At 41.0% G+C, this 18,765-nt stretch overlaps 2 protein-coding genes across 2 annotated transcripts in view; one reads left to right on the forward strand and one right to left on the reverse strand.

The window, feature by feature from the left end:
* The window catches only part of ift140 (intraflagellar transport 140 homolog (Chlamydomonas)), a 30,702-nt gene extending 12,077 nt beyond the window's left edge, over nt 1–18,625 (forward strand). Inside the window, exons 19-30 of the mRNA XM_033611677.2 lie at nt 12,644–12,821; nt 13,382–13,572; nt 13,675–13,770; nt 13,895–14,027; nt 15,262–15,405; nt 15,562–15,690; nt 15,869–16,051; nt 16,149–16,352; nt 16,607–16,819; nt 17,087–17,253; nt 17,365–17,506; nt 17,602–18,625. Of these exons, the coding sequence (XP_033467568.1) occupies nt 12,644–12,821; nt 13,382–13,572; nt 13,675–13,770; nt 13,895–14,027; nt 15,262–15,405; nt 15,562–15,690; nt 15,869–16,051; nt 16,149–16,352; nt 16,607–16,819; nt 17,087–17,253; nt 17,365–17,506; nt 17,602–17,781 (1,960 nt within the window). The 3' untranslated portion in view covers nt 17,782–18,625. The remainder of the gene's footprint in view (nt 1–12,643; nt 12,822–13,381; nt 13,573–13,674; nt 13,771–13,894; nt 14,028–15,261; nt 15,406–15,561; nt 15,691–15,868; nt 16,052–16,148; nt 16,353–16,606; nt 16,820–17,086; nt 17,254–17,364; nt 17,507–17,601) is intronic.
* tmem204 (transmembrane protein 204) lies at nt 1,361–11,660 on the reverse strand. The gene is made up of 3 exons (XM_033611678.2): nt 10,508–11,660; nt 9,629–9,784; nt 1,361–2,724 (listed from the first exon to the last, which is right to left on the reverse strand). Exons 1-3 carry the CDS (start codon nt 10,785–10,787, stop codon nt 2,480–2,482), a joined length of 681 nt encoding a protein of 226 aa, XP_033467569.1. The 5' UTR covers nt 10,788–11,660; the 3' UTR covers nt 1,361–2,479.
* Nucleotides 18,626–18,765: the final 140 nt, after the last annotated feature.

Below are 18,765 nucleotides of genomic sequence, written 5' to 3' on the forward strand. Positions count from 1 at the left end.
ACACAACTTATTCAGTATGATCCAAGTCCTAATTATCCAGTTATATGCTCAGCACTTTGAAACATACTGCAGTTTTGAATATGCTGTTTAGTTAAATATTTGTTGTGCGCTATCAGCAAAAATAGTTGTTTTAGATGTTTTTGTTTATAATGGGAGAAGTTGTGACATATTAAGTTTTACAGTGGCCAGTATATGATAGACCAGCTGTTATTTATCCAGTCATATACTCTGTACTTTCCAAAAACATGCATTTTTGTGCACATGGCTGAGTACCGCACTTGAGCAACTCAATGGATCGCACAAGCACAGTTCAAAGGCACACACTTGCCCATGCTACTCATATGGGGAAGTGTTTAAAATAGTAAGGTTTCGCGAAAATGCATGTTTAGGAAGTACTGAGACTTGGATTGCTCTGGACGAGTTGTGTGAGAGTTTTTAAATAGATGGGTTGACATAGATTTGCTGTTGTTAGGCACGACCCCGTTTTACTCTAGTCATTAAGAGGGTTCACAGTTTTTGGATTCTTCGTTTACTGGAGGCATGCAAGAATAACTCAAGTTCACAAAATTAAGGTTACACGGAGTGAGTTATTGATGCTCATCTCACCTTCTGTGTACTGTGTGTTGTTGTCACCCTAAACTAAAGATCAAATGACAGTCGATATGAACTCCTTACAAATCTTGAGGGTTAAGCATGCTAGTTCATTCTTTACCTCCATGCTCATCAGCTACTATAACTTTGCTTTAACTTTCTGCCATATCTCACAGCCTTCTTCAGTGAAGATATGTACGACCACGTGTTCTCATGTGACAGAAGTTCTGTACATAGTACTGCACTTAGGTGACTAAAATCACCTTAGCAAATTCCAATTGCTGAAGAATACTGTTATATATAGTCATAAGCTTTGAGTCTAGAATATCATAGATACAGTCTTGAAAGTCTGTTGCTAAAGGTTAAACTTCATACACACATGATATATCTGTCATTTTCAGATTTAATTAAAATGAATGAAGTTAATGAGTTGTCCTTTTGCTGGGTGTCTACAGGTCCTTAAAAGGTCTTAAAATGTCTTCAAAATTCAATGTTACAATAATAAGGACTTAAAAGTCATTAAATGGTCTTAAATTTGAATTTGGTAGGTCTTAATTACAACAAGAATCTAATAACCATATTCCTACATAACACTTACCTCTGCACAGGAAACATACACACTACTTGCAATGCTTACCTGTGATGCTTGAATAAGTAAAACATAGTTTGTCCAAAAATCTGTCCCAAATTTGGTTAAAAGGTGTCTTGAACGGGTGTTTAAAAGCAACAAACAACAGTAGCAACAACAACAACCACCACCACCACTGTGTTTGAACATTTACCAGTAAATTTATTGACCTTATATGATATATTATTATTTTAATGTGCTCCTCTGTTTTGCAATGTGGAACACCCATAGATGGCCTGGAGTCCTTTGCAGAAGGAAGATATGGTCACAATAATACTACTACTACTGATATTACTATTTTTTTTATACAACTATATTATATTAATTTAAGTATAGTATGTACCACAAGCGAGCAGAATTTCATATGGAAAGCATTATGAAAGAGTATTGAAATGTGTACGTCATTTCAAAATGCAGTACATCCCCCAAAACATTTTCACAAATACTGCTTAAAAATACAAATTACATACATTGGCACATCAGTTGTCTTTTTTATTTTCCTTTTTTCAAGAGGAAAAATATTAATTTGGCAATGACTCATTTGAAGAGTGTGAATATGCCCTCATTCAGTAGGTACGTGTTAATTTGATGAAAATATCACCTCTCATTGGCTGTTGTGAAATTTACCAAATTGGGTAAGCCCAAATAAAAAGTTTGCTTATGTTGACTGACTCTTCTGCTTTTACCTTGTTAGTTTCCCTACTTATTTGCAACATATATCATTAATATTAATATGTATTTAAAGTGTAATAAGCTTTAAATGGATGAAAACAAATATGAGGTATTCTGGTGTTACATTTTCGACATCTTTCATCATTTCCAATTTATAATTAAGCAGGAGGCCATTTAATCAGTGCACATATAACAACGCAGGTCAAGTTCCAGCTTGATCTTCTCAGGAGCAGGGTGTTTCGTAGAAGACGGCCCTCGTCCAAATGCCATATTTAGTTACAAATTAGCTCACATCATACAGTCATGAATATGTTATGTAGTTTAGGGCTGCTTTTCTTATTATTTTTAGTTAAATATGTGACTCTTGTGCACTAAGCAGCAAAAATAATTCCAATAGCTTTGTTTATGTTGTGAAATACAGAGTTTTACAATTGCAGGTACATGTTAGTCCAGTTGTTGTGGAGCCACAGGAATGTCCCCTTCCCTTCAGAGTCACATTGGAGGCTCCTAGCTGGAGTAAAACATGAATATTTGAGAGCGCAGTCTTGTCCATGTATTCCATTACTCCTCATTATGAAGTTATGTGACTCAACAAGGCGACTCCACGTAGTCATTGTCGAGGCGCGGGTGGAATGGTGATGCCAGTGAGCGACTGATGATAATAACTCTGGGTGCGAGGCAGTCATCTCGGCGATGTAAAATGTTCCAGATGAGCATGGCCGCAGCCATCGTGGCCAGCAGGCAAGCAGCTATGTCCAAGTAGCAGGAGTAGGACAGGTGTGTGTAGGGCCCGATCCTGTAGAAGGTCACAAGTCCAATCACCAGCACAAAACCTGTACGGGAGCAACCAGAGAAAAGGCTTCAGTCAGTGAAAGTGCACTACTATTCTCTTTTAGCAACATCACATTGCAAGGTGAGGCTTCATCTGAATGTATTTATTGAACATTTAGCTGCTAGCGCTGCTAAAAACTGGTCACAGGAATGAAAATGTTATTCAGGCACTCTTAGGCAGAGCAAAGAGAAAAATGTTTTCTGTGACTGTATGTATGTATGTATGTATGTATGTATTTTACTATTTCTAATTTAGTATTTCTTGGATATTCAGAAAGCTATACTTGAAAGGTTATATTCTATTTGTGTGTGTTGCAATCAGGCTTCTCTGTTCTTTGTTTTGGTGGCCGGGCCGGCCACATTGGTGCAAATGAAGTCCTTTCCTTCATAGCCCACTGGCTAGCTAATCACTGCCACACTGCGCTGTGCTTATATGTGTGGCAGGACTCCCCCCCCAGGTTAACACTGTTAGCTTTGTCAACACTGTTGCGGCTGTAAGCATCGTTAGCATGGCTAGCACTGCCTTCCACTGCCATTTCAGCTCAGTCACCTCCGTGTTTACTTGTGACGTCAGAGGTGAGAGCAGTGTGCAGGCAATCCTGGCCCAGACAGGGCTCCTGCAGATCTTTAAAAAGTCTTAAAAGGCATTAAATTCATTAATCCAAAAATATGACCACGACTGGCATCAACATATCTTTCAGAAGTCAATCTTTCAGAAGTCTTAAAAATGTTCGGGACATAGGAAGTATGAATTTTATGAATTGTTTTCTTTGACATTGTAGAGTCTCAAAATAATTGGTGATATCTATTTTTATTAATTATTTACAGAAAGCCTCTTGCATTAATGTCATGTAGATCAGGACAGTGAAACCAACAACATTCAAATTTTGTACCTGGTCAGGATACTCAGAGCATAGCTAGCAGACGATCCACTGTCCGCTAGCTAGCTGGGCTGCATTGGAAAATGCAAATTCATTGAAAATTGGCTGTTTGCCAAGTTTTTACCACATGGCTGAAATACATATGAGGCTTGGTATATTTTATGCAAACATTTTTCAAAGTTGGCACGATTGGAGTCGAGGCAGTGGAGTCCCACATGCAGATTGAGATACACAAAATCCCCAAGAAGATCTGCAGACAAACAAGTATTTCCCAGATATGTTCTACCCTCGTTTCTGCCATTCCTATAAGGTGTTTTTCCCCCAACATTTAAAGTAGATTAAAATTGCTTTTAATCCCCTGTCATAGATGTCGTTATTTTCAGTTCAGGCTTGTTTTTTTTTCTATAATATTGGTTATTGTAAAATTGGTCTTAATTTTCATTCTCAATGTCATTTAAAAAAGTCTGAAAGGGTCTTAAATCTAACTTGCCTTTATACTAGAAAGAAAAAGATGATTTTTCATAAATTAGTGTTGATTCTTTTCTTTTTTTTTTCTTGGTTAAAAATAATCTTAAAAGGGTCTTAAAGAGCATTGAATTTATGTGTCTGATAACTGTAGACACCCTCACCTAATTAGTCATTATATCCAGATTACAGATGATTAATCATCAAAAATCACATTGTGTAAAAATTTTGTGAAAGCACAATAAATATTATAATATTGATATTGAGGTATTCTGTTAAAAATATTGTGATATTTGACTTTCTCCATATTGCTCAGCCACAACACCTTTAAAGATACAGTAATTTAACAGTGAGTGGCAAATGAACCAGAAGTGTCAGGAGAGAATTCAGAGATTTTGTCTTAAGTACGGACTTGACTTAACAAAGTTCATTTAAGGGACTAATGTTTCGATGCCAGGTGCGTCTTCATCAGAGTGAAAACCTGAACCCAAAGTGTCTTTTTAAAATCCTGCATGGTCACATTTAGACTTCCATCCCTGTGGGCTTGTATTTCACAGTTCAGTGGGAGCTCTGTGTGGGGCCTTTGAATTTGGAAATCTGTTTCCTCCTCGGAAGAACTTCTGAGATCTCTAGATCAAAGTTCTTAATAGCACAAAAAATATCAGAGCATGAATGTATGCGCGGAAAGGCCTTTGAGATGTTTTATCTCCTGATTTCTTTGATTTACAGTAACTCACGCAATGAGGAACTGCTGTTTGCATGCGAAGGTAAAAAGCCACAGCCCTTCAATTCCATGCTGTTCCTCTGATCTTTACTTTGTTTTATCGACGTGATCTAATGTGGAAAGTTATTCACTGTCTCCACAGCCCACACCTTTCCTCATTCCTTAGAGGTGTGTATGAAAGCCGACATTGATCAATGCTACTCAGGTATCGCCCAGTCGATCCCTCATTCAAGTGTGGTCTGGAGCCATCCAACAGTTCAACAATAATACAAGTCTGAAAATGTGCCCTGTCCACAGTGGTATAAATACAGGGACCAAAAATAATCACTGGAAATATGGATGTTGGTGCTTTAGGATATGAATCAGTCAGTTTCCTGAAGCAGTCAGCGGCACCAAGGGGGGGATTTCATTTAAATTTCTTTCTCTTCCTCTACAGTAAGATGGCTGTCATTGTTTTAAGTAAGGATGTGGATAATTGTGTCTGTGTATCGTTGCGTGTCAACCACCGCATGTATGCGTAAGAATGCAACAGTTTAATCTGTTCGCGTTGAACCTGTCTGGCTCCTTATCCAAGAAAATGAATAATCTCTTGTCCAGGTTCCAGTCAGGGTGGGCTGTGTGAACCTCTTTTTTTGGCACAGACTTATCTCTCAAACTTCCTTCCCCTTCTTCCTCTTTCCATCCTTCCTTCCTTCCCTCCTCCCCACACCCTAAGCTTCGAGGTTAATATATTTGCTAGACATTTGACATGATCTGTCACACAGAAGTCTTATCTCAAGTCCAGGTCTTGGAAATTCATTTCACTGATTTGTTTTCCTTCCAGTTAGTAATGTCTTGGTTTATACTTAAAGGGCACATAATTGATTAGGGTGGCTAGCCTGCCTGGACATCTTGCTCAAACCTTTAACACTCCCTTATTAGCAGGAATCTCTTGAGCCACAGATTCCTGGGAAACATTGACTCCTCCCTGAGCCAGATTTAACTGATCTGAACTGAGCCCCACAGTTGAAATTCCTCAAAATCACAGAAATGGTAATGTGTGTCTCAGAGGGACATGACCTGCAGTCATGACTTTTGAGCTTTGTCCATTCAGAAAACACATTCCAGAGTTGTCTCCAGGGGTGAAACAACCAATATTGTGTTTTCAGCGGGGACCTGCCAAAACTAGAGAGATATCACTGAATGGAATTGGATATTGTTATTCCACAGTCTGCTTGTAATAGCTGAGCATTTTGGCACGTTTGAAAATGAAAACATTCCTGAGAAAGAGAGCGATTTGTAAAAATATCTCCATTCATTCAGAGGTGAAACTCATTCACTGACTTCACGGGGGAGGTCTAACGTAGCAGTGGTGAATGGATTACTGAATGCTGCTGTGGACAGGGCCAGCTGCAAAACGTATTTTAGCCACCTAAAAAAAATCAATATCAGTTTAAGGGTATGCTATATTAGAGTATTTTCACTGCTTTACCTTGCTGTCAGGCAGCTCTTTCCGATGGGGAAGTGAAGCTGTTATATCCATCTATGATTTCTTCAAAGCCACCTGACTCTGCTGACATAAACAGTCATTTTACCTCAAAGAACATGGGAGTTGCTGGTTGGTGGCCACTGCCTTGATTGGTCAGTTTGGTTGTGTTATATTTTGTGACTCTGGTGAATCCGAACTAACCCTCTAAAATACCAAAGTCACACAACAACACAAACCAATTGAACTGATCAAGGCAGCGTTAGGCCAACAACTCTTGTGTTCTGTGAGGTAAAATTAGTCCTTTTGTCAATGGAGTATTATAGCTTTGAAGAGAGCAATATAACAGCTTTAATTCCCCATTGGAAAGGGCTGTCTTTATGGCAAGGTAGAGCAGAGAAAATTTTCTAAATGTGGCGTACATTTTAAGTGATATTGATTTTTTTAGGTGGCTAAAATATGCTGTCCCTGTCCACGGCAGTACATTACTTAGCTTCTTTGGTGGTGGTACTCCTGTCTCCTTCTCCAAAGCGGGGCATACTGACCAGAGGTAATACTCTCACTATGGATATGTACCACAGACAATCCCACTTAAAAAACTACAACCCCTTCAAGTAACTAACTTTCATTATTGATGAATCTGATAGTTATTTTCTCTATTAATCAACTTGAAAAAATAAATAAATATTCATTTTACTATGGGACAAACACAAAGACAGACTTTGACACAAAGACAACAGCAAATTTGAGAAGCAGACTTTGCTATTAACATACTAGTGTTGCGTCTCTAGGGATGGCAATGTCAGTCCGATGGTTGGTCCACCACTTCTTTGGCCCAGACTGAAATATCCCAACAACTATTGGGAGTATTCCCATGAAATTTGGTAGAGATATCCACAATGCCCGAAGGATAAATTCGAATGACTTGGGACTTTCCATCTAACACTATGAGGTTGACCTTTTTTGAGTGAAATGTCTTGAAATTAATTGGACTAATTGCCATGCACATTGATACAGACATGCTTGTGTTTATTCTCAGAGCCTGGAGTGTGGTTGTTGATTTTTGCTGCTTGAAAAACGGCTGATATCAAGTAGTTATCAACCGATCATTATTCTGTTGATTGACTTAATTGAAAAATTCACTAAACGTTTCAGATCTAGATTCAAAGTTAATTCTTTTATTACCTCAGATGGTCATTCTCGACCTTAGAAAAAAAATCATGAACGACTACAATCTACCAAACTACTATTTCTGTCAAAAATAAGCTCCATCTGCAGATGAAGACCATCTGATATGGTTCAAAGTCCTGAATAAAACAAGTAAATGTCCCCTGAGTAGGGATTGTTTTGTCATTTCTGCTTAGATTTATATTTTATTAAAAACTCCCAAATGACAAGGAAGTTGAATATATAGAGAAACCCCATTGACAATGATAGAAACGCAATGAAGAACTACTTGAAGAATTAATTACCCCTCATTCCACTTAGATTGTCCACGTATTGTCTAATGCAATTCATATCTGCTAAACTCTTAATTATACTCTTTGATACTCATTTCCTGAGTATTCTATTTTTGGATGGAGACATCCCATTCACCAAGAAACATGCCATCTTATGACTCAGCAGCTTTGTTTGCCATATATGGTAAGAGAGTAAAATTGGAAGATGCTGTTTTTTCAGAGAGCACTACTATTTTTGGATGTCAGGGAAATAGGTGTGTACTGTTTAGTACTTTTTAGACTTTGTCACCAATGCCAACATATGTGGACATAGTATCATAGGTCATCCCTGACCATCAAAGCAGCCATTGTGTACCATCTGTGTTGGTGATTGTTTGTTTATTTTGCCATTGTCTTCATTAACCATGAGGTGAGATGAGTTCCTGGTCAACTGAGGTTTGGCTGCTGGTGGTGGTGTCTAATATTGGAAAACGCTGTAATGTTGGGTGGGTCTCAGACAAAAGCCCTGATCCCTGCTGCTGAAGATGCTAACGATAAAGAGCAGATTCTTTATTTGCCGCTGCTCTTGGACATTTTGTAAACACAGACATAAAAGCTAGGCCAGCTTATCTAGACAGAGGCGATTCCTCTGTGTACCACAGGACATTTCTCCAGCAAAACACACTATAAACACACAGCCACAACACACACACATTGAAATACACAGACATGCATGCACAAAATCCCTCCTGCCAGTGCGCACACAAACACACAGTCCCTGTCGAAACTGTCTTTCCCGTCCATTCCCCCTCCCCTCTTTTTCCTTCTTCAGCTTGGGGGTTTGCATAACAGGTAGTCACAGACATTTCCTCGTCCTGAGCAGGGATATCCTGGCGCCCGACAGTCGCTCCCTGGCTCGCTGCAGCTCTGGCCCATGGACTCTGGACTAAGACTAAATTTAGACCCAGAGCAGACCCCCTTCATGCCGCTCTGCCACAATGATACCAACCGGCTGAGCGACCACTGCACACAATACAACACGCTTCCTCAGCAGGGGCGCTGGCACAGGCCATACCAGCCAGCTCTTGGTGTGGTACAGTGGGATAGATAGATAGATAGATAGATTGATGGATGGATGGGTGCTGGTTGTGGTGGAGTGGGTGTGTTACAATGACTGCATTAAGTGATGTCCAGTGCTAATTAATCATGAGAATGGCTCTCTGTCTGTTTTCTGGTTTCCCCTACTTTTTCCTGTCTTAGTTTGTCTATTGTTGTATTTGATTTATTTATACTTTTTGTCACTCTATGCCAAAATCAGAAACACTGCGGTTTCAGCATGTTCAAAAATAATGATGTTGGACTTCCTTTACTGTGCACTGACAGTCACATTTTACCTACATTTGGACTTAGATTTAGTAAACAAATATATTTTCCCAGAGCCTGATCTTCAGAGGTGGAGAGTCAGCCAGTCTAGCACCCCCTGTGATTTTATCCCCTCTCTTTGGCACTCTACCAGAGAGCATGCGAGCTTTGCCCTGCAGCATCTGGATTTCTCTCTTTCTGTGTCGAGGTGACACTATGTGCAGAGTAGGCCTGCCATTAGGCCAAGTGCAATATCCATGTCACAAAAGTCGCAGTTTTTTGATAAAGGATGAAGCATCGTGATGCTACAGGGATATTTCCGCCTTCAAATCATATTTTAGATGTAAGGAAACATTATTTTTTGGTACAGACCCCAGCGAAAATCACATTATCATCATTTCTATACTCTTATCAGCGAAATGAAATGAAATGCAAAAATTACCATTTCTACTAAAATTGCATATTGTGAATAGTTTGTGAGATAGCAGAATATTTCATCAGACAGGTGCTTCTCTGAGGCCTGTCCTCTGCTGATGCAAACAAACAAGGTGTAGAAACTTTGGTACTCACTGGCTAGCTGGAAGAGTGCAGCAATGGCCTCCTCCCACCACTGGGATTCCTGTGTGATGAATGGCAGCTCCATCAGGCCTAGGAGGAAGATCAGCTGGCCGACAGTCAGGGCCACCGTCGCCATCAGGTTACATGCCCGCATCATGTCAAACTGCACTTGAGGGACCAGAGAAAGAGCTGTGTCATTTTTACTGCTCTGTGATGCATGACAAGTTAGGTTGAGTCTAAATCCGAGGTCTTTATCTTTAAAGGGGAATGTAGTTTACATTTTTAGCAACATTGGCACGATAACAGTTTTATCATGAATGGTGAGGCATGTCTTTGTCTAACGTTAGTAGGCAGTGCTGCCCATTGTGCTCAGTAGAGTTGGCCAGCGGACTTTCACCCTTTTTCCTTGAATGAAAATTTCTCAATGGAGCTTAATTTAGCAAAGCAGCTAAATCCATCCCAACACTGACTCTGCCTGAAAACTCATCCACTTAGTGATTATACTCAACATAATGGCCCAACAAAAGATGCATTTGGCTTTAAAATATATCACATTCTATTAAGTATTGGCTGGCTGCCATGTGCTACTGTTTACACCAATATATCAAATCATTGACCTCAAGAAAAGCACTTAGATGGGTCGTACATAACAATTTAATCTGTGCTTGTTCATTCTTTGAATTCAGTAATTTGGCTTTGAGTTTGTAAATGTTAATCATCTCTGGCCCTACTACTGCATATGTTGCTGATGAGGACTATTAAATCTTGGATACACCAATCTATGAGTCAGCCAGTGTAATGAGAAGAAGGAAGTACACTTTGAAGTTAAAAATAGGACATAAATAACATCATTATATTGTGCTTTAAATCAGAAATAGCATAAAAACTTACATTTGACTGTGCTGCGGGACTCTTGGTAGCCTGCATAATCAGAGCCCCATCCCAGACCTTCGCACTGCCTCTGTGTCCCCTGCCCCCTTCTCCCAGCTTGGAGATCATCGCGGCCCCTTTCCCCACCAGTGGGGCACATCCTCCATAGTCCCACACTCCGCTTGCGTCCGTCCTCCAGGGCCTGCAGGACCCAGCTGGGGGTGAAGGCTGCGACATTGTTAAGGACCAGGGACAGCAGGGCTACTGCCACCGCTGCCGCCACCAGCCTCTGCACGGCCATGCGGCGCCCGACGCCCGCCACCTCTCCCCCTACCTCGTGTCCCTCCACCGACCCCTGATCCTCCGCGGTGTCCTGCCCGCTCCCTCGCCTCTCCTGTGGGGCAGCAGCACCAGCAGTGCTCTGGGCCTCCTGGCTCCTCTCCACCTCCTCCTCCGCCACCACCACCACCACCACCTCCTCCTCCTCCTCCAGCTGTTAGCTAGTGTTGTCCCAGCTCACACAGAGGGAGAATTGGCAGTTGTCTTGCTTTGAGGCTTAGCTAAAGGACATCTCCATTCATCCTCATTCAGGAGTTGGATGTCGTCGTAGCAGATCCTCAGCCCTCCTCCTCAGACAGCACCGCGGGTACGCCTGGATTAATCCAACTGGCACCTAGGTCCATTCCACTGGCTCTGGCTGGCTGCAGCTTGACTCTTGGATCTTGCGTCTTGCTTGATTTCCTTTATCTTCCCTTCTTCAGCGTGTTGCTTATTGCACTGGTCTGACTTCTGTGTGTGCAGCAGACCTCCCTGTGCAGGCAGTAGATTTTTTACTTGTCCTTTCCCTTCAGCCACTTCACATTGCCTTCAGAAGAGTGCAGTTGCAAATAAGCAAAGATTCTTGGACAGCGTTGCTCAGAGCTGACTCGTCAGTGGCTTTACTGAGGCTTACCAAGACACTCTCTCAACTAAGAGAGCCCCTTCTGCCTGACTGGAACGAGAAGTCCTTTAACCCACCTCCTTTTGCTTCTTTCTGTCTTTCCCTCGCTCCCTCACTCACTGTTTCTTCGCAAAATCCTTGAGGTCAGAGTTGAAATGTGGGGGAGTTGCTTCTCGTCACAGACTGAGACATCAGTTCGCAACTGTAGCAAGCTTTTAATAGGCAGCTCCCTCCGTCATGAACACTTTAAATGTGTGTGTGTGTCTGTGTGTTTGTGTGAGAGAATGTCCAAAAAGACCCCCTCTTAGACGTCACTGTTGTGTATTCTTTTGTCTGGAACCCAGGGGGCGTTCGCTAAAGTCCTCTCCCTCTCTCTCATGTGCAACAAACATATTGGCCGCCGCAGTCAGCCAGCAACAGGATGTGTTTCCTGAGAGGAAAAGAGGATGGGAAGAGGGGCCAAATGTAGACCTGTTCCTTCTCTTGTCTTTCCTTTTCTGGCTCTCTAGATCTCGCCGCCCTGTGTGCAGCTCGCTGCATTTTTCTCAGCACTTTAAAATATCTCACGTTTCAGTTTCAGGATTGGTTTTTCTGTGACCATATAGAGCAAGTTTTTGGCCGAGAGTTGCTACTCTTGCTTTCTTTTTCTTCACTTGGCCTCCGTTCCCCCCCTCGTACAGCAGGGCCCCTAAAGATTTGGGGTATTTCCTGTTGCCTAACTTTAATAAACAGCCCACATCTGTATCAGCTAAAGCACGGAGGAGGGAGGTGGACGCAAATAGAGACCAGATGGCTGTGGAATCTTAAATCTGGAATTGAAGCAAAAGAAAAAAAGGGGGTAGAGGGGCTGATTTACGTCAGCAAGACAAAAGAAAAAAAGGAAAGACAGATAAAAAGCACACCTCTTGCTTTGTGTTAAAGTCCTGCACACATTCTTACATCTCTGTGCTTATACAATGTGTATGTGCAGGAGATTTTTGTTATAATCGTGGTAAATGTTGAACTAATACTACAATCTTAGAGGTCTGGCCAGTGAGAACAAATACATTTTTGGGACAGCTTTGTCACAAAATTCTTACGTGCACACTAAGGGTTTAAAATATAAACCTGAACTGTAAATAATTCTGTGTAACTGTATTTACTGTTGAATACTAGAATTCCAATGCAGTGAGCCACATGTTACCCCTACAAACAACCCATTTCTCTTTTCTCTGTAGTAAAGCGGTATGGGAAAACATGGCACGGATGTGTGTGAAAACCCGCCGACTGGATGTGGCACGCGTGTGCCTTGGGAATATGGGAAATGCCAGGGCAGCAAAAGCACTAAAGGAGGCGGAGGCTGAGCCTGAGCCAGAAGCACAAGTGGCAATGTTGGCCATTCAGCTCGGCATGCTGGTGAGATATTCAACTATTAGAGTGTAAATAACGGATATATATATTCACTGCTTCACTCACAAATAGGCTAATAGAATAGCTTGTGCCCATTTTCCTCTGTCCTATTTATGGGGTACCTTAAAGACAGATTTTATTTTATTTCTCTGTGTTTGGCTGTAAGGTAGCCTTTAATTTTACATTTAAGCTTTTGAAATTCTAAATATGACAGATAGAGACATGAAATATATATTGAGTGATGTACTATTCATTCTTTTATTCATTCATCATTTTTAGTCTGAGAAAACATTCAAAAACAGAAAAAAAATTGCAATAGAGAAAATATAAGATGATAAAGACAGAAAGGCCACTCCCTCGTTCCAGAATATACAGTCCACCCAGAGCATATTTATTCTGTTCTTCTTGAATAACCCCAAAGCCATAGTCCAACATAATGCCACATCCTTTGGCTACAAATCACACGCCCTCTTTTTAGGCCTCCGCATTGCACCATGTAAAGACCGTGGGACTTTCCCAAACCAAAAGCACTCATCTTTCCATCATCTTTTCCTGTCCTCCAATAGGAAGATGCGGAAAAGTTGTACAAGAGCTGTCAGCGCTATGACCTGCTGAACAACTTCTACCAGGCTCTCGGCCAATGGCAGCAAGCTTTGGAAACAGCAGAGAGCCACGATCGGATCCACCTGCGCACCACCTACTACAATTATGCCAAATACCTTGAGTCCATGGGAGACAAGAGCCTGGCCCTCGCATAGTAAGACAGAATCTGTTGTGGTTTTATGTGAACGATGTAGTAGTTTTGGCATTTGTGTCTTACTGTGGAAACCAAGTGTGACTGTCAGCCTTGTTGTTACAGTTATGAGAACTCAGACACACACAGAGTCGAAGTGCCCAGAATGCTCCAGGACGACACATCATCTCTAGAGATCTATGTCAACAAAATGAAAGACAAGTAAGTCCTGAGCAACTCTTGGTGGTAAAAAAAAAAAAGCTTTCTGAAGAGGATAACGCATGATTCTCATACTGCCACTTACACTAAGTTACATTTAAACAGCAGATCTGTCTTATCCATCTAGGAACATCTATAAGTGGTGGGCCCAGTACCTGGAGAGCCAGTCAGACATGGATTCAGCGCTGCGTTTCTATGAATGTGCCCAAGATTATCTCTCACTGGTTCGAGTCCAATGCTACATGGGGAACATTCAGAAGGTGACTCAGTTTGTATGAGGGGTGTCCTGTAACATGTATAATACTTTATCAAAACAAGTTACATTTTATTCCTTTTTAGGTAATGCACATAAGAAATTACCTTTTTTTTTTTTTTTTTTTAATATTTTATGTTTATTGTTTTGAATGACAGCCCTCCACAGTGACATAACTCTCATTATTTGCACTTGACCCATACTGTCCTACAAAGGCAAAAGACCTTAACTCACGAAGTTGTTTTGGTTTCTAGCCAAATGAGTTGTTGGTATAATATTGGAAATGTGGCAATTCTTTGTTTTTTTACATGAAGTTATTTAAAAAAATCACCTGAAAATAACATTTTTTGTGTTTTAATTAGCTTAGAATGAGCCGTTAATATCTACATAGGGAGCAAGTCCTTGTCCACAGAGTCCGCCACGTTGCACCGTCAATTCCACAGTAACACAGAGTGGACAAACCAAACACTGGCTCTAGATAGGACCATTCGTGTTTTTGCATTGGCCACCGTAGTTAGCAGCCTCTCTGCAACAAGCTGAACAGCATTGGAAAAACACTGATTTTTAATGTGAAACTGATTTATTCAGTGTTTTTACTGGTTTAAATCACTGGGTCCGTTTGTCAGAATAGGAGGAGACTTCTGCGGAAAATTCGGCTCTCGGTAAAAACCTCCTGAATATCTGGATCTTAAATTATCAGAGAAAAAAGGTGAGCACACATCAGCAGGTGCTTGGCTAGCAGCCTGTCTGTAATGAGCGGAACAGTGTTGAAGAAACATGTGAAACTGCTTTATTTAGTGTTTTTACAGGTGTTAATCACCTGGTAAGTTTGTATTGGAGAGGACGAGACCTCTATGGATAATTCGGCTCACAATAAAGAAAAAAAAAACCTCTTGAACAATGAACATTGAAGGAATCCTAACTGGGAGTTCACGCTTGGCACATGGAAGAAGTTTCATCTGATTGCAATCTGCAATCCTCATCTCCAGATGTCACAAAATCCACACACTGCTCCTTTAAGTAAGGCAAACACAACCTGCTTTTTTTTTCAGCAAAAAGCAACACAGAATATTTGTTTATATGAAAGAGCAGGTCTTTATTGTTCTGAAAACAACAAAAAGTCATTCTTTTGCCTTTGTTTGGCAGCTTAGGTACATATTGTGCTGATAAACATCCAATAGTAATATTGATATACTGTGCTGTCCATAAATGTGAGAATATGTATTCATGTCTTTTATCAGGCATCTGAGATAGCCAATGATACAGGTGACAGGGCAGCATCATACCACCTGGCTAGGCACTATGAGGGCCATGATGATATCAGACAGGCTGTCCACTTCTACACACGAGCCCAGGCCTACAACAATGCCATACGACTTTGTAAGGTAAAGCACTGGAACTGTGTACTCTGAATACCCAACATACAGGTATTCATGAATTATTTTATCATGATATTCTTTGGCAGAAATGCTGATTGTTCATTCATCACTTCAGTCTTCCCCTCAGTGAGTTGTTGATGTGTGTGTGTCCTGTCTGAACAGGAGAATGGTCTGGATGATCAGCTGATGAATCTGGCTCTGCTCAGTAACGCAGAGGACATGATGGAGGCTGCCTGTTACTACGAGGAGAAAGGCACCCACATGGACCGAGCTGTCTCACTCTACCACAAGGTCCCTCACAAAATGTCTGCTTTTTCTGAATGACTGAGGTTATGCCCAGGTTGATGCATTCTAAATATCTCCACAAGGGGGCATTATTGCGCTGTATATGTGAAGCCAGAGGATTTTTTTTTTTTTGTTGTTGTTGTTGTTACAGCATGATGTCTTTTTTCTAATTTCTCCACTGTAGGCTGGTTACGTCTCCAAAGCTCTGGAGCTGGCCTTTGCCACCCAGCAGTTCTCTGCACTCCAGCTGATTGCTGAGGATCTAAATGAGTACTCTGACCCAGCCCTCCTGGCACGCTGCTCCGACTTCTTCATCACGCATTCCCAGTATGAAAAGGCTGTGGAGTTACTGGTAGCAGCCAAGAAGGTACCTGGTTGTCACACATCATCACTCGTACATGAAAATATCAGTTCATATCTGCGTTCTTATGTGTGTCTTTTCATTTGTGTGTACATGAACAAAGTACCATCAAGCCCTGGAGCTGTGTGTGACCCAAAGCTTGACCATCACAGAGGAGCTGGCAGAGAGAATGACTGTGACTGATTCAAAAGACTTGTCTGAAGAGGCCCGAAAGGAGCTGCTGGAGAGGATAGCAGACTGCTGCATGCGTCAGGGCAATTATCACTTAGCCACGAAGAAATACACACAGGCCGGCAACAAGCTCAAGGTAATACTGTTATGTGTAGTAAACGCTGTACAGGGGTGGGTAGAATCTCAAAAGACAGGTGGTGCTTCTTTGGCAAAAATAAGTGAAATAAAAAGAAGATTACTGGCTCAAAAATACACTTGAATAAAGAGTAGAGGTACACTTTAGAAAAATGAACTTGATCAGCAGCATGTGCAGTTCACACACACAAATATGATGCAAGTTCATATATGCCAGTGTTAAACCTAAATAATGTTGGTTATTTTTCCCAACAGGCCATGAGGGCACTCCTCAAGTCGGGTGACACAGAGAAAATAGTATTCTTCGCCACTATTTCTCGCCAGAAGGAGCTTTTCATCATGGCCGCCAACTACCTCCAGTCTCTGGACTGGCGGAAGGATCCAGAGATCTTGAAGACAATCATTGGTTTCTACACCAAAGGCAGGGCACCAGACCTACTGGCTGGCTTCTATGAAGCCTGTGCTCAGGTAGAGCAATACGTCATAAAAATATCCATTGATTTAGTGGTGTTTGTTGTTAGTGCTTGTTTGGACGTGAGTTGACAATAAGCAGTTTGGAAGAAGTCTGTTAAATTAAAGGCTGTGGTCTCAAAGCATAAGCATGTTCTGTTGGATAATTGTTACCCCTCTATTTCTGGTGATATGTCATTTATAATAGTTGCAATAGAGAAAATACATTTGTCAAATAACTGTTTGTCTTTGCTGCTGTTGTTTACCATTACCATTACCGTTAAGGTGGAGATTGATGATTACCAGAACTATGAAAAGGCTTTAGACGCTTTGACTGAGGCTTACAAGTGCCTCTCAAAAGCAAAGGACTCTTCATCTGGACAACATGAAGTAAAACTGGCTGACCTGCAGCACAGAGTCACACTAATCAAGAAGTTTGTCCTCGCACGCAGGTAAGAATATAACTCACATTTTATTTTGCATCTTGATAAGTCCATCTTTTTTCCTTCAGAAACAGACACTTTGTTGTGGAAGGTGTTTTTAGTTGCTTTTGTCCTCTGCAGGCTGTATGCAGAGGATGCTGGTGAGGCAGTGCGGTTATGTGAAGCTTTGCTGGAGGAGCCTGAGTTGGACCCTGCAGTCAGGATTGGCGATGCATTTGGATTCTTGGTAGAACACCACTGTCAGCAAGGCAACTACCAAGTGGTGACTACCATGTTTTCCTACTTTTTTAATTAGGTGAAATGACGATTGTTAATGTCTCCAGATTTATGGCTCTTCTTTCCATCTTTCTCCTCAAGGCCTACCGTAAGCTGGAGGAGCTCCAGAAGCTTTTGCCATCGCAGAACGTCAGGTACTACGTTAGCCAGGCCAGCCTAGAGGCCCTGCAGAAAGAGTTGGGTATACCCATGGAGCGTGGTGAACACAGGCACAATGTGAAGGAGGAGGATGAAGTGGAGGAAGACTTAAATGTCTCTTAAATAAATCTTACTTAGGATTTTTTAATGATATAATATATTTTCATGTATTTGGATTCAAGAATCTGCATTTTCAAGGGCATGAATATGCAAGAGTCTGCACTTTCTGAGACCGGGGACAACTGCAGTTGGTGTCAGAGTCACCAACAGAAGTCACATTGGTGAAATGAGCACAGTAGTTGCTTGTAACGGAGGGCACTTGTTTATCACATACATGGACGAGTACTGTGGAGCAAAGACAGAAGAGACGAGAGAAGAAAAAGTGACACCAAGACCATGTGAGGTTATTTAAAATCTTCCACACTCTTAAAGACAGGGTGTCTCCTACCTCATAAACCAATATTGTGACCTGCAATATATTAAAGTGCAACTGTAAAGTGTGATAGAGGACGAAGTCAAAGAATCAACATAAGGGGCTCTAATTGTATAGTTTTGATATATTAATGGTCATATTCACATAAATTTAAACAATATGTCAGTCTAATGGAGAGGTCGTGCATTCAGATATACACTAGATTGTCTAAATTCCACTGAATCTTCACTTGCAATGTTGAACACAGATTATTGCGTTTCATCTGAATTTTATATTTAACATGTTTGCTGTAGATTTATCCCCACATCTGATGATAAGGTTTACAATCATTTGGTACAACGTATTTTGTATTCAGTTAATGTATTAAATGTAAGTATCCTCTGTGTCAAAAGTCAAATTTCTGTAAAGAATTTTTCCGCTATTTTTGATAACCTGTGAGTCGATTTCTACTTAGCACGTGAATTTATGTGTTTTACACTACTATATGTTGTTCCTATACATTGTTAAAGTTCCTATAATAAAATATTTTTAAAATTAAACCGCATTGTATGTGTGAGACAATACCCATTATTTAACCATAACATGAAGCCAGTGTTGTCACCAGTGTTGGGAAAGTTACTTTTAAAATGTACTACCAGATGCTCTGTAAAAATTGTAATGATTAGTGTAACTAT

Source organism: Epinephelus lanceolatus, chromosome 21 (genome assembly GCF_041903045.1).
Source record: "Epinephelus lanceolatus isolate andai-2023 chromosome 21, ASM4190304v1, whole genome shotgun sequence".
Taxonomy (NCBI): domain Eukaryota; kingdom Metazoa; phylum Chordata; class Actinopteri; order Perciformes; family Serranidae; genus Epinephelus; species Epinephelus lanceolatus.